Source organism: Gallinula chloropus, assembly GCF_964237585.1.
Source record: "Gallinula chloropus genome assembly, chromosome: 10".
NCBI lineage: Eukaryota > Metazoa > Chordata > Aves > Gruiformes > Rallidae > Gallinula > Gallinula chloropus.
Window position 1 is genome coordinate 12,335,121 of NC_140095.1, and position 13,490 is coordinate 12,348,610.

Consider the following 13,490-nt stretch of genomic DNA (forward strand, 5'->3'; position numbering starts at 1 on the left):
GTGCTTCCCCAGTCACTGCTTGCAGCTTGCCTTGTCAGCACTGTCAGTTTCTTACCCTTTCTTGCAAGAGCCAGGGTGAAGCTGTTCTTGATTCTCCTCCCTTCCCTTCTAGCTCATGGCTTGACATCCTCATGGGCAAATATAGATGTGATCACCTCTCATTACCGTCTCCTTTCAAAATTCAGGTGTCTCCACTGCAATTTAAAATCTTAGTAATGAGCATGTGTCAGACAAAACACCTGCCTGAAAAACAGCCCTCTTGCTACACCATTATTTTACAGCCAACTGTGCACAGGAGTGCGTGGCACCTTGCAGCCAGGACTGTGGGGTTTGGGCTCAGATTGGTCTAAACTGCTGGGGAGATATCAACCAAGATGGAATTGTTACTTACTGACAGAGCTGGGAATCCTGGACAGGATCTCCTCGTCTCAGTTATTGCTGACAACCTTTTCTCTGGCTTCAACAAATAAAACATTCACTTCCATTAAAAAATTCTTCAGCTTAACTATGTTCATTTTTCCACAGCTTTCCAAAGAGTCTCTTCTCTATCCCACACAAAACAGCCACTCTTCAGTTGCAAGCCCATTCACACACTGATCACCCACGTACCTTTTGCTTCACTCTGAAAGGCTAGCTCCTATTTCCTGCCAGCAGGTGCAAGCAAATTCCACTGCTGCACATTGAAATAAAGACCTTCCTGCTTCATCCCACACTGCTGCTCAGGATGAGCTCCTGCTGGGACACCCATAGAGGCTGGTGTTAACAACTGACATCCTATAAAACCCCTCCTCATATATATATAGACATTGTGTATAGATACTGTATATAGGTATTAGGCTTTTACCCAACATTTTGGAGCAGAAAAACCTGCAAAAGTTCACTCTTCCATTGACCTACATAATGTTTAACATAATACTGGCTTGGACAACCCTTGAGGCCACTAAGCTCAGAGGGAAGTAGTCAGTGTGATACTATCCACAATGAATAAATGAATGAATAAAACAATAAATATATTTGGCAAATTACAAGAGGCAATAAGGCACTTTTAAAAAGTTATATTACCAATGCTTCCTTAAATGCATCTTCTCATCCTCCTAATTCCATGTAGAGTAAGGCACCCTTTTTGCCATGCTTACTTAGAGCACTTTCCTTGCAGCCATACCATAAAATCAATGGGATTACTTGCATAGTTATTATTTATTCATACCATGCATAAAGACTAACACAGACAGAAGCTTCCTACAGCATGGTATTTCGTATGTAGCAGGCAGTCTGTGACCTGAGGTGCTTACAATCAATTTAGACAAGACAGACATAGGGTGTAGGAAACAGATAAATTACATCAACAGTTTCAAGGTAGTGAATGTTATATTGGTTCTCTTTTTTTAGAAGATGGGAACTAGAAAAATCAACAAACAACAACAAAACAGCGAGGATAAAGAAGAAAGGGAATGAGACAATGAACTGACAAGGGCAGGGCTTGGAGCAAGTTTGATAGAATGGCAAAATTAGGCCCAAGGTCCAAAAGACCATACACAAGTAAAGTTCAACTGGATTTCAGTCAACACTATGAATAATCATAGTAATGGCAGGATTAAGAAATGGCAAACAGAATGATAGATTTTTTCACAGCAATTAATGTGCCATGTAAGGGGAATGACCACTCAAGAGGGTATGCGTGTTATTTTCCTTTGATTAACCACAGGCTTTGAGTGAAACAAGACCAAAACCAATGTCACAACACAGAGGAATTCTTTAAAATTACCTGTGGCACAGTGGGGCCTGGTGAGACAGATAATAACCCATATTCTCAAGTTTCTCAGTTTTCGATGTCTAGATATGTAAAGAGGGACTTTGTCTGTCATGCCAATCAGTTTTCAAAACAGGCTGCTTAACCACTCTACGATGACATTGTTATCCCATTGTTATATGGGATGTATAAAGCATCAAACAGCTATTGAAATGGGGCAACTGGGACTCACAGAGAGCCTTGGCACTTGGAAACTGTTATTTTGAATTGCAAGATGAGAGACTGAGCTGGACCTGACCAGGAGAAACTGGCAACATGGAAAAGAGCACAGCTTTTAAAAACACTGTTAAGCAGGAAAACACGTGCCAAAGTACCAGTGCAACAGCTGTGAAAGGAAAGACAAGACAGATTCAGCAAAGGGAGAGAAGTAGAACTAAAAAAAAAAAAAAAGAGAGAGAAAAAAGAAAAGGGAAACATATGGAAAAGTCCAAATAGATATGACTGTCATTCAAGTCCTTAGCAAGGCTTGAAGAAATAAAAAGGAGCTGTTTGGGGAAGTGAATCTTACAAGTAACAAGTAATAAATATATCATCAGAAGCACTAAAGCACTCAGGTTACATCCATCAGCTGAGCCTAAACTTCCATGAACAGATTCATACAGACTGCTGCCAATTTCAGTTTACTCTCAGGTCCTGGTTTATAAACTTGTAATTTCAGCACAGATGTGTTTCTGCAGTCAGTTGCCACAGCTGCAGACATACCTGGAAATAAGAAGGGCGACAGGATACATCCCAGTTAGATCAACCTGCAACGATCAGTTTGAAGTAAGTATCTCATCCATCTTCATCTTTAGATGAAGTTCTGAGCTATTGCAGCTTGGGCTGAAAAACGTGGCAGAACAGTTAGAACTTAATGCCTTTCACAGGAAGAGCACCTGGCTGACATATCACACACAGTGCACTATGCTTCTTGAAATTACTCATTTGTGGCAATTATTTATAGATTGCTTTAATACTTTCCCATTTGTGAGCAGCAAAAGGGTGTGTGTGTTGGGGGGATGGGGGGATTTACAAAAGCAAACGGCAACTATAGCTGAGGATTTAAAAATCCAGAACTTAGAAGACAACCAGTTGCAATTCCAGGAACAAGCATGATGCAGTCTTGCTGTGCGCATGCATGGGTATCAAAGCAGAAAGCTCAGCTTGGACCAGTTAAAGCCATGCTTGTGGCAAGTACTGCAAGCACCAAAGCAAAGAGCGGCTGGAAATTCTTGGCTGTAGTAAAGGGCTGGTTTTCATATGCGCTCCCAATACAAAGCTCTGTTTCCTGTTGGGGTTTTTTTGTTTGTTTGTTTTTCCCTTAAAAGGTCTGACTTATAGCCTGAAGCAATGGAATGTTACTTAAAAAAAGAGAAGCAGATCAGTCCTTTACCCTAAACATCCCATGTTGATTTTGTTTCATGCTCATCTTTAATGCTCTGCTTGTACTGCTGCAAAGCTCACAAAACCAAACCTAACGTTCCCAGTTTTACCAGGTTCCTACTTCAGAAAATTAATTCTGTAGAGGATAAGAAGTGCTCTAAAAGCAGTTCCCTGAAGTACAGCCCAAATCCTAAACCAGCTACTTTACAGCAAAATGTATCACCACTATTTTATTCCCAAGTAGCCATGTGCACTTTCTGAATTGCAATAGCAGGTGAAAATATGCAAGTTGCGCCAGAGGAGATATTTGACAGAGGGTGGAGCAAGCAATAGTATATGCATTCATTAGTACAGCAAGTTAAGTAATGATTGTTAACTTTTTGCCCACAAGCAAAAGACTTTTTTTTTTAAAAAAAAAGTAAGTTCTGGCGGTCTATCCAAAAGGCAATCGCTGTCCTTTTGATGTGGACACATGGGATACACAGAATGGTAATACTGTACTAGAACTCAAAGCATGATTCCAAGGAGCAAGTCTTCTGCACTTTTCACACACTACTTTGTCAGTATGATTGAAACATCCCCGGGCAGAAGGAATTAAGGCCTAAGCACACGCTCAGGGTTCCAGCTCCTGGACTTACGTAATATCCAAATTTAGGATTCCACTAAAATCAACAAAGTCTGGTCCTCTCGGTTGCAAAACCAACAAGGCTGGAAACATTAAGCAAACCTCTCGTACTGGAGTAACTGACTCAGTGTACATGCCACACCTTAAGCCAGACCAGTGCAACGCTGTAAGTAAACACTGCGCTCCAGCCACAGGCCTGTTGCCATAACTCTCCCGCGCGGGAACCCGGGGCCTGGGCTACCGCAGCAGGGCTCTGGCGGGGCCGGCCTGCCCGGTGCGGCGGGAACGGCTCCGAGCGACGGAACGGTGACCGAACGACGGAAGAGCGTTAGGCGGGCGCAGACTCGAGCTACACCGCCCGGGCCCTGCACCCTCCGGGGTTGCGTTTCTTCCCTCTCGCGCTTCTGAAGCGCCCGGCAGGGCGGCCGCCGGTGGGGCCCTCCCCCGCCCGCCACACGAGGATAACGCGCCGGACCCCGAAGGACGGCGGGGTGGCGGTGTGCTCCCGGCCGCCCCGCGCTCCCGGGCTGCCCCGGCCGCTCTCCGCCTCCTCCTCCTCCTCCCCACACCAGCCGGGCCGCGGGCGGCCGCGCTCAGCGATGAGGCGCGAGGCCTCCGCGCGCCTTTCCGTTCCACCCAGCCCAGTCCCGCGGGCAGCCGTTCACCTCACCCCGCCCGCCCCTCGCGACAGAGCCAACAGGAACCGCCAAGCGGCGTAAATGACAGACGGCGGCGTCCAACGAGGAAGCTCCTTATTACTGTGTGGCTCAGGCTCCGGCGGTATAAAGGCGGCCACGCGTTAAGGCTCCGGGCCGGAGAGTACGTGTCTCAGGGGGAGGCGAAGGTGGCGGCGGGGCCGGTGCGGAGCAGCCGAGCGCCGCGGGAAGGGGTGTCGGCTCCAGCGTGCGGGGGATTTTAATTCGATTCCGGCCGGCCCGGATTTTATTGGGAGCGGGTTTTAAAGTGAGTACGAGCGGGATGGCGACGGCGGAAGCGGGGGGAGGGGCGGGACGGGACCGGATCAGACCGGCCCGGCGGGAAGGGAGGGGGGAAGCTGCCTCTCTGACCCGTGGGCCGCGCTCGTCTCTTGCAGGCGCCTGTCGTCCTTGTCGCCTCTGCGGGCGGGGCAGCATGTCCGAAGCGGAGCAGCAGTTGGCGGCCGCCGCCGGCGCCACCCAGAACGGGCACGAAGCGGCCGAGAACGCCGGGGAGCAGCAGGCCGAAACCGGCGGGGCTCCGGCGGCTGCGGGAGCAGCGGCGGCGGTTGCAGCGACGGCGGGAACGGCGGCTGCGGGAGCCGGACCGGCGGCGGGAACAGCGGGGGCGGCCGCCAGCCAGAACGGAGCCGAAGGCGACCAGATCAACGCCAGCAAGAACGAGGAGGACGCGGGGTAAGCGCCGCGCCTCCCTCGGCGGGCTGAGGCGGGAGCAGGCCGCGCCTCCCCCCTCCCTTCCCCCCCGGGCGCCATGTGCGGCGGCGGAGCGCGGCCGCTAGGCCCCGGCGCGGCCCTTCGGCGGGAGCGGAAGCAATGCGGGCGGCTGGCGCCCTCCGCCGCCCTGGGCCCCGCTCCGCCCGGCGGGGGAGGGCGGCGGGCGGCCCCGCTTGCGGAGGGATCGGGCGGGCGGTGAGCCGGCGGCCCTGCAGCACCAGCGCTTCCTTTGTTCTGGAGCTGCCTTTTGTTGGCGCCATGTGGTGGCTGGGGGAGGGGCGGGGAGCGGGTTTGTTGCCGTCTCACGCTGTAAAATGGAAGGGGACTTAGCTCGGCTCGCTTCGCATCCCGCGTTTTCCTCATCCTTGCCCTTTTTAACGAAAGGAGCGGGTGGAAGGAGTTGTTTTCTGTCGGGGGTTGGGCTGGTTCAAACTTTGGAGGGATTGCGTGCCCGATCGCCACCGGCGTCGGTGTAAACGCGAACGCGTTTTGGCTGAGGCACAGAAAACAATGCTACCTTCGGAAGCTGGTCGGGGTAGAGTTAAGTATTTTTGGAGGGAGTAAAGGAAAACAGCGTGATCAAGACTGTGTGTGGTGTGTTTAAGCCAGCAAGAACGGTTTTGTTGTACTTGCTTGCAGCATTGTCAGAAAACAGCTTATCTCTTATGAGCGATTCCTGGGGGAGTCAGCATAGTTTCGCGGTGTTTTGGTAGTGGCATCTTTGTGTACAGAAGAGTTGGTTTGTTTATAATAATCCGTGCTTGACTTCATAAGTGCTCGACTTGGAAAAATAACCTGCCTGTTTCTCGAGCGGGTCTTTGTTATTCAAGCTACCCCCTGTATTTAAGTGGAACTCCTTTGTTATCCCCGGGCCCTGAACCAGGGGGGGCAGATCCCTGAGGTTGAACAGAGGGCTGAAACCACAGTAGCAGAACAGATTTTTGCTGTAAGGGAAGGAGCAAGACTTGCACAAGTTTCCTACCAGCAAGAGCTGTATGAGCCTTCTGCAGAACCAGGCTCTTTAGCTGTGTGTGAATTTTCTTACTTACTGTTTTAGTGGTCTGCCCTGCAAAGTGGAAGATAGTCTTTCCCTTTCTCACATAAAAGGCGATAAATTTCAACCCTAAATATATGTGAAATGAAACTTCTAAGGAAAACAGTTATTTAGAGGTATTGATCTAGGGGAACATGCAGAGCTGTGCTGAAACAAGTGCTGTCCAAGGCAGTGTTTAAGGTTCTGACATGAGAGTATTTTCTTAAAAGCTGAGATCTGCTTTGACTTAGCTCTAGTAATATAGCGAGGAGGGAAGAAAGGGGGACTATATTTTGAGTGTAATTGACTAGCTTGTGTGGTGTTCGAAAACAAAGCTAAAAACTAGGAATTTAGCCTTGATTTCAAAGGTTCTATGTTGTGTTATTTATCTTTATCAGTCATTCCAATTACAAAACAAAGGACTGTAAATTACAAGGTGCACCATCTCCTGCTGTGGGAAGAGATGAATTGAACATGTGGCAATATCTGTGTGTACCACAGCTCTGACCCAGTGGCATAGAACAGCTCTAAAGCTGCCTCCAGACAAATTCCTGTCATCCTTCAAGCACTGAATTTTTCTTGATCCTTCTGTAAGTGTAGTCAATTGCTGACAGGATATGCTGTGGAAAACCACTGTCCAATGTACAGATCATGCCTGGTCAGTAAGGTGCTGTGATGAGAAGGAATCCATCAAGTTACTCTTCTTTCACCTGCCATTGTGAAAGGCTTAGTAAACTTTGTAAGGCCTTTTCTGTAAGGTTCTATTGTAATGGCTGCAAGAAGCGCACAGGCTTTACTTGGACCCTGTGTATCATGCTGCACTTGTCAGTTGAGTACAGAGCTTGATCTGAAAAAAATAAGGGCTTGGTCTATAAAGAAAACATTCATCCAGTTTAAGGAGAAGACCATAGTGCCTACAGGTTCTTTTTCCTCATGTTGCCTTTTGAACATAAAAGGATGGTAGTTTTAGCAAACTGAAGTTACATGTAAACACCAAAAGCCAATTCTATTTAAACATAGTCTAGTTTCTGAAGTGCTGCTGGGTTCTAGTGCCAAATCTGGGTTGCCTCTAAACAGAGTAATGACAACTTAAACTGCTTTAGTCTATAGTTAGATAAAAAGGCTTGACTGCTTTTAAAAGCTTAGTTTGTTACCTTGGAAACTCTGAAAATAGAAAATACAGCCATGTTATTAATGTTTGCATTTGATGTGAAGCATTTGAAAAGTGCCATATTGATGGATCTAAATTCTGTTTGTTAGCTTCACTTCTGTATTGTAATTCACTACTATATAATTCTTTGAGATGCTTCAGAGAGTCTTTTCTGTGAGGAGGTGGGCAGGGAGGTACTGTATTGGCCTTTCACAGAAGTAAATAGTAGTGGAGATACTCCTGTGGGATTGATAAAGATAGAAAAAGATTCAGTAATATAGCAGGAAGAAGTGCACAACGTAGTTAAAGCAGGTCCAAAGTCCCCTCTGTGTCTGACTGTTCTTGGAGGTCAGATACCTGGTTTCAATTCTGCAGATGGCTCTTCAGACTAAATTTTTTAATACCTGTGTGTCCAAGTCCTAAAAGAGCTCAGATACTTTGCTTTTGATGCCCTACTCTATCCTGAAGGCTTTCTGAGCAGTAGGAATGATCCTAGGTTCTTCCAAAACACTGAGTTGGCAGTACTTGATAATCAATACTGCTTTGTTGCAAATAACAGAACATCGAAAGAATGTAAGTTACTGGAGAGGAATATGTTAGGCAATTTTTACTGGTTTCTATAGCCTGTAGTAAACTTCAGGATGCATTGTGCCATTCCTTTAGCAAGGGGGGGCACCCATCCCTGTGCACTCCTGTAGTATCACTAGCTTTCTGCATAAGGTGCAAAAGTGTTGAACTTCCAACAGTTGGGCTGGTTTCTGACAATGCTGCTGAAGTGCACACCACTGAGCATCTTGCTGCATGTGCTTTTCTCCAGTACTTACTGAATCTAAATAGCTCTTACTACTTTGACATTTCAGAAAGATGTTCGTTGGCGGCCTCAGTTGGGATACAAGCAAAAAAGACTTGAAAGATTACTTCACCAAATTTGGTGAGGTAACTGACTGCACGATAAAGATGGACCCTAACACAGGAAGATCCAGAGGCTTTGGATTTATTCTCTTCAAAGAACCTGGGAGCGTTGAAAAGGTGAATTTAAGATTCATATTCCAGATTCTTAACTTTTAGGGGAAACCTTTCAGCTTGAGTTAATCCTATCAAATTACCTTTCAGGTTCTGGAACAGAAAGAACACAGGCTAGATGGACGACTAATTGACCCCAAGAAGGCCATGGCAATGAAAAAGGATCCAGTGAAGAAAATATTTGTTGGCGGACTAAACCCAGAAGCCACAGAAGAGAAAATCAGGGAATACTTTGGAGAGTTTGGAGAGGTATGTAATGGTACCTTACTCTAGGAACTGTAGTCTCCAGATGCTGTTCGCTCAGAATTTGCAAGTGGCTTGATGTATCACTTTAAGTGATGCAGAGGCTTCCCATCTTGAGAGCAAGGCAGGCACATAACTGTGCTAAAAGCTTCTGTTACTAGTGAGATACCCTCATCTCCAACTCAAAACTGTTTTACCTGAAATAAAAATTGGTTTTGAGTTGTAAAATTGAAACCTCTGGTCTGACAGCCAGTGTTAGTGTAGAAAGAATATAGCAACTTTGGTGTTGCGTAATATATGTAGATAAGAAATGTACTTTCTGTTTTACTATCTGAAATGCCATTTGCTTAACTGTTCTGCTTAAATACAAGTCTGAAAAAAAGTATTTCATGTCTTCAGATTGAAGCAATTGAACTTCCAATGGATCCAAAGACCAACAAAAGGAGGGGGTTTGTCTTCATCACTTTCAAGGAAGAAGATCCAGTGAAGAAGGTTTTGGAGAAGAAATTCCATAACGTCAGTGGAAGCAAGGTATAAACTTTTGACTTGTAAATCTTTGTCCCAAGTTCTTAAGAATAATACCACTACATTTGTAATCTGAAAAGGATTTTTCAGACCTTGATTTCAAGGTACCCAAATTACAGTATGGGCAGTTTGCAGTTTATCATGTGCCATACTTCTGCCATAAGTTCAGTCCTAGAGGCTACTAAGGTCCTTTGCCAATACTTGTAATTTTAAAACTCTTTTGGGGGCTTCTCTGTGTAACAAAGTATTGAATTCCATTCTTGAAATACATGTGGAAAAACTGGCTTATGCATCTATCTGGCAATATAAGCTATTTCAACAGAGACCCATTTTCAGCACAGAGCACTTGCATTCAAGGCTTACAGACACTACTTGTATAAGCAACTGGCTGGAACTGGCCCTGTTTAACATGGGGACAGGTTTAGGTATCTTAGAGACCCCTGCAGCCCTCCCTGCTGGCAAAGCCTTGTCATGTAAACCAAATACAAGGATTCCGAGAGTAAATGTGTGCTTGGGGCAACTTCTGTCTGGTCAGCTGGTTATGTGAACCACTGTGAAAATGGTTCAGGATGCTCTGAACAGCTGACAATGCTCATCTGTGGGGATTGCCAATAGAGACTCCTGTGTTAAGCCAGTGAGGACTAGAGGCAAATGATGTGTGCTGGCTGGAGGTGTCTTTCCTTGCTCCATGGCCAGTGCTGACCATCTGCTAACTTGAAAACCCTGTTTGATCTGGTCATACTAATATAGCACAGAAGAAACTTTGATAAAACCTGATGCCCTGGTAGTTTTCAAGATGCTGTAACTAGCAATAAAGTTTGTTTTCAGGAGATATGTATGTGTAAAGGGAGAAATGATGTATAAAAGAAATCTACTCTCTATCTCACAACTATGGCTTGTTTTTGTCATAGTGATAATAAAAAGAGCAGGTTATCTTAAAGCTCCTGTGTGAAGAATTCCAGACCAGGGTTGCTCAGGTGCTGCTATCACAGGCAGTAGTTACTTTCACAGCAGCAGTACCTTTCATCTTGGACTGTGCAAAGATTGAGGAACTAGGAAGCTGGCTGATGGCTTGACCGGCAGCTTGGGAACTTGTCTTAGAAATGTCAATTCTTGTAGTTTTTAGCTGCTGTTAGTAGTTTCTAAATGATGTTTTGAAGTGTTGGTTGGTTGTAGAACCCAACACGGGTGGCCTGTGTGCAAGGTGTATGAAGGCTGCCAGGAGAACTTGCTCTGGTGACTTCTTAGAGCCCTGTTCATTGAGTGCAGCTCAAATGAAGTGGTCTGTTGGCAACAGCCTTCTCTTGGAGGCTGTGCCAGGATAAAGGGCAGCCTCTGGCTCCTAAAGGAGCGTTGACTGTGCTGAGGTGGCCTCAGCACCTTTTCTGTGGGGGAATTGATAGCAGGGAATAGGCAGCATTAAAATACTTCAAAAACAGTGACCTACTGCCAGTAATGACTACTGACCTTTCTCTTCCATGGGGAGGTTGGTGGTAGGGAATAGCCAGTATAAAACACCCTGGAAGCAGTGACATGCTTTGGATAGCCAACAGTGACTTACCTTTGCCAAGGTGGCACAGTAACTCAGGTGCTTCTGGATGTGCATTGGCCTCTGTCACACAGTGGAGCACAGCATGTGTACCTCCTTTGCCTCTAGAGTTACCTCTGGCTTTTCCTAGGTGGTTAGGTTGGGTGCTGCTGCTATAAGACACTATACATACTCATCCTTGTTTTTTAATTTCAGTGCGAGATTAAGGTAGCACAGCCAAAAGAAGTATACCAGCAGCAACAGTTCAGTAGTGGTGGAGGAAGAGGTAGCTATGGAGGAAGAGGCAGAGGTGGAAGAGGCGGCGGTAAGTACTACACACACTACTTTAGTATGGACACATTCTAAATAAGTTGTGTGTACTAAAATGGGATTTTGTGGATGGTTTTCCCTTCTATAGCTCAAAGTCAAAATTGGAATCAAGGTTATGGCAATTACTGGAACCAGGGTTATGGGAATCAAGGATACGGCTATCAGCAAGGTTATGGTGGCTATGGAGGCTATGATTATTCAGGATATGGGTATTATGGATATGGACCAGGCTATGATTACAGTAAGTAAAGAGAACTGTATTGGGTATAAGCAAGCGTAACTAATTAGCAGTTTAATGCATTTGTTCTCTTGTTCATAGGTCAAGGCAGTGCAAATTATGGGAAGACACCAAGACGTGGTGGTCATCAGAATAACTACAAGCCATATTGATCAAACTTATTCAGGTATGCAGTGGCATGGTCTCTTTTGGAAAATGACTGCATAGGTTTTGTATACAATGCTGTAGATGGCTATTTCAGTTCTGTACCAAATTTAACTTTACAATAAATTTCTATGGCCTGTTAAATGTGCATCTTACTTGGAAGAGCTCCCTGGAAATGTTTTACATGTTTAATACTTACAGATAACTAGTTGTCTAGACAGTGTGGTGTGTAAATTTCAGCCTTGCTGAAGGTATTAATTAATGATTTTATTAATAGGTTAAACTGAAACTGATTTTGAGGGTCTGCTTAAAGCTGCAGCTCTGCATCTAGGGACTGCCTCTTGGAGTTAACTGTGGACTCTGCATTACTCCAGTTGTACAGAATGAGATGCATCTTAGGGAACCAGTGTCACTTTCCACCTTTTTATTTTGTATTGTTTTGTGTCATACATTTCCTGTAACGGAAGTGTTAATTTTACTGTACTTTTTGGTACCTTTTTGGAATCTAATGTATTGTAAGGTATTTTACATGTGTTCTGATTCACCATGACATGGATATTGAAGCTATCCTAGCTTTTGAAATAAAAAAGGCGTAATCTAGTGTCTTGTGCCATTCTTTAGCTTATGTATTAGTAAAATGCCAGTATACTGTTCCCAGAAATTAGTTCAATGGCAGTACCTCGATAGATGGAGAGTTGTGCTTAAATGGTTTTTAATCTTAAATCTAGAAGGCTGTATTGGTAGTTGTGTTCACTCGCAGTTAAGTGGCAGCTAAAACCTGCAGTCACTTCTGCCTGGAGGTTATTGAAGAGAGCTTGGGTGCTGAATGCCCCAGCTGTTGTGGAGGTTGTGCTGGTGTCTCTTGTTCCAGACAAGCAGAGGCTCAGTGTAACTGTGTTAGTGTCTGCCTGGTAGGGCTTTGCTAGGAGAGGCCAGAGGCACAGGTTTCAGGTAGGGCTTGGGAGTCTAGACAGCACAGCAGGAGGAAGCTAAAAGGTGTGCAAGAAGCTAGCTGCACTTCCTGTTCCACTGTTCTGAGTAAGACTTTTCTACAAGTTGCTAACAGTATGTATGCCTGCCTTGAAAGACAGGTTAAACATTAAATTACCAATGCAAAGTCTGAATTTTGGCAGCCTTTTTGTGTATTGCAGCTAAAGAACTTCCACTGAAGTTGTGGGAGGAAAAAACAACAAAGTTGCCTTTAAAGAGGCAGCTCTTTCTGTAGAGATGAGTGACCAGCTAGAAATACCCACTCCTTTTCCTGAAGAATTTGCCACTATTTTAGGGCAGTACCTGTCATGTGATTTGCCTGTCTTGCTGCAGAATAGTCCCAATCTCAGACTTAGAAATAAGTAGCAAGTGCTGTTCCGCAAAGTAAACTTCGAGTTTTGATTGTTGCTTTCCTTTTAGACCTAACACCTGACAGTTTTTTCTTGTAACACTATTTGAATAAGTAGGAACCAGAAGTGGAATCAAAGCAAGTAACTAAGACAAACAAATGTTACTAGTGACCTTTTAATTTTTTTAAACGAGGGATGTGGCTACTCCTACAGGGATGGTAATATGCTGCTCCCTGCTGGCTGTCCTTGAAAAGAAAAACTTGCTGGAAAGTTAAGTCTTTGAGACTTCCTTGGATTTTAAATTTGATAGTTGACATGACAGCTTAAATACTCCAGCTATGGAAGTTAATGCTTGACTTGCAAATAAAAAAATTGCAGATCACTGAAACAAATGAGTACAGTATTTAAAAGTATTACTGTCTCAAGATTGAAAATTGAAATGCTTTACTCGACTGCACACTTGCTATGAAATAAAGGGCAGCAGAATATTTTTCTAGCAAAGAGTTTGCCTTTCCAGCAGGGAATTTGCATAGTATCAGGACCATACTGCTGCAGTGCTTCTGGCTAGTGTATTAGTAGTAGCTTGTCAGCTGGCTGTTGTTTTGGTGTTTTTTGGAAGTAGGTTCTCAGGTAATGCTTGGCCTCAAGCAGAAATTGAGGGTACTGGTACTTATATGCAGAGCTGGCTTTTTCTTCTTTGCATGAAAAG

The 13,490-nt window shown here is 45.0% G+C and overlaps 1 protein-coding gene across 6 annotated transcripts in view; it reads left to right on the top strand.

The window, feature by feature from the left end:
• The first annotated feature begins 4,622 nt into the window (after positions 1-4,622).
• Positions 4,623-13,490, top strand: part of HNRNPAB (heterogeneous nuclear ribonucleoprotein A/B) — a 29,597-nt gene continuing 20,729 nt past the window's right edge. For 2 of the 6 annotated variants that reach the window (XR_014617503.1, XM_084268840.1), the window contains exons 1-8: positions 4,623-4,760; positions 4,891-5,188; positions 8,271-8,439; positions 8,524-8,682; positions 9,076-9,207; positions 10,946-11,054; positions 11,148-11,300; positions 11,379-11,463. Coding sequence is in view for 5 of the 6 variants with exons in the window: in XM_084268840.1 (XP_084124966.1) it covers positions 4,929-5,188; positions 8,271-8,439; positions 8,524-8,682; positions 9,076-9,207; positions 10,946-11,054; positions 11,148-11,300; positions 11,379-11,449 (1,053 nt within the window). In the remaining variant the exon portion in view is untranslated. Of the gene's footprint in view, positions 4,761-4,890; positions 5,189-8,270; positions 8,440-8,523; positions 8,683-9,075; positions 9,208-10,945; positions 11,055-11,147; positions 11,301-11,378; positions 12,043-13,490 lie in introns of those variants that run through there. The other 4 variants (XM_084268841.1, XM_084268839.1, XM_084268843.1 and 1 more) reach the window with 4 other exon arrangements.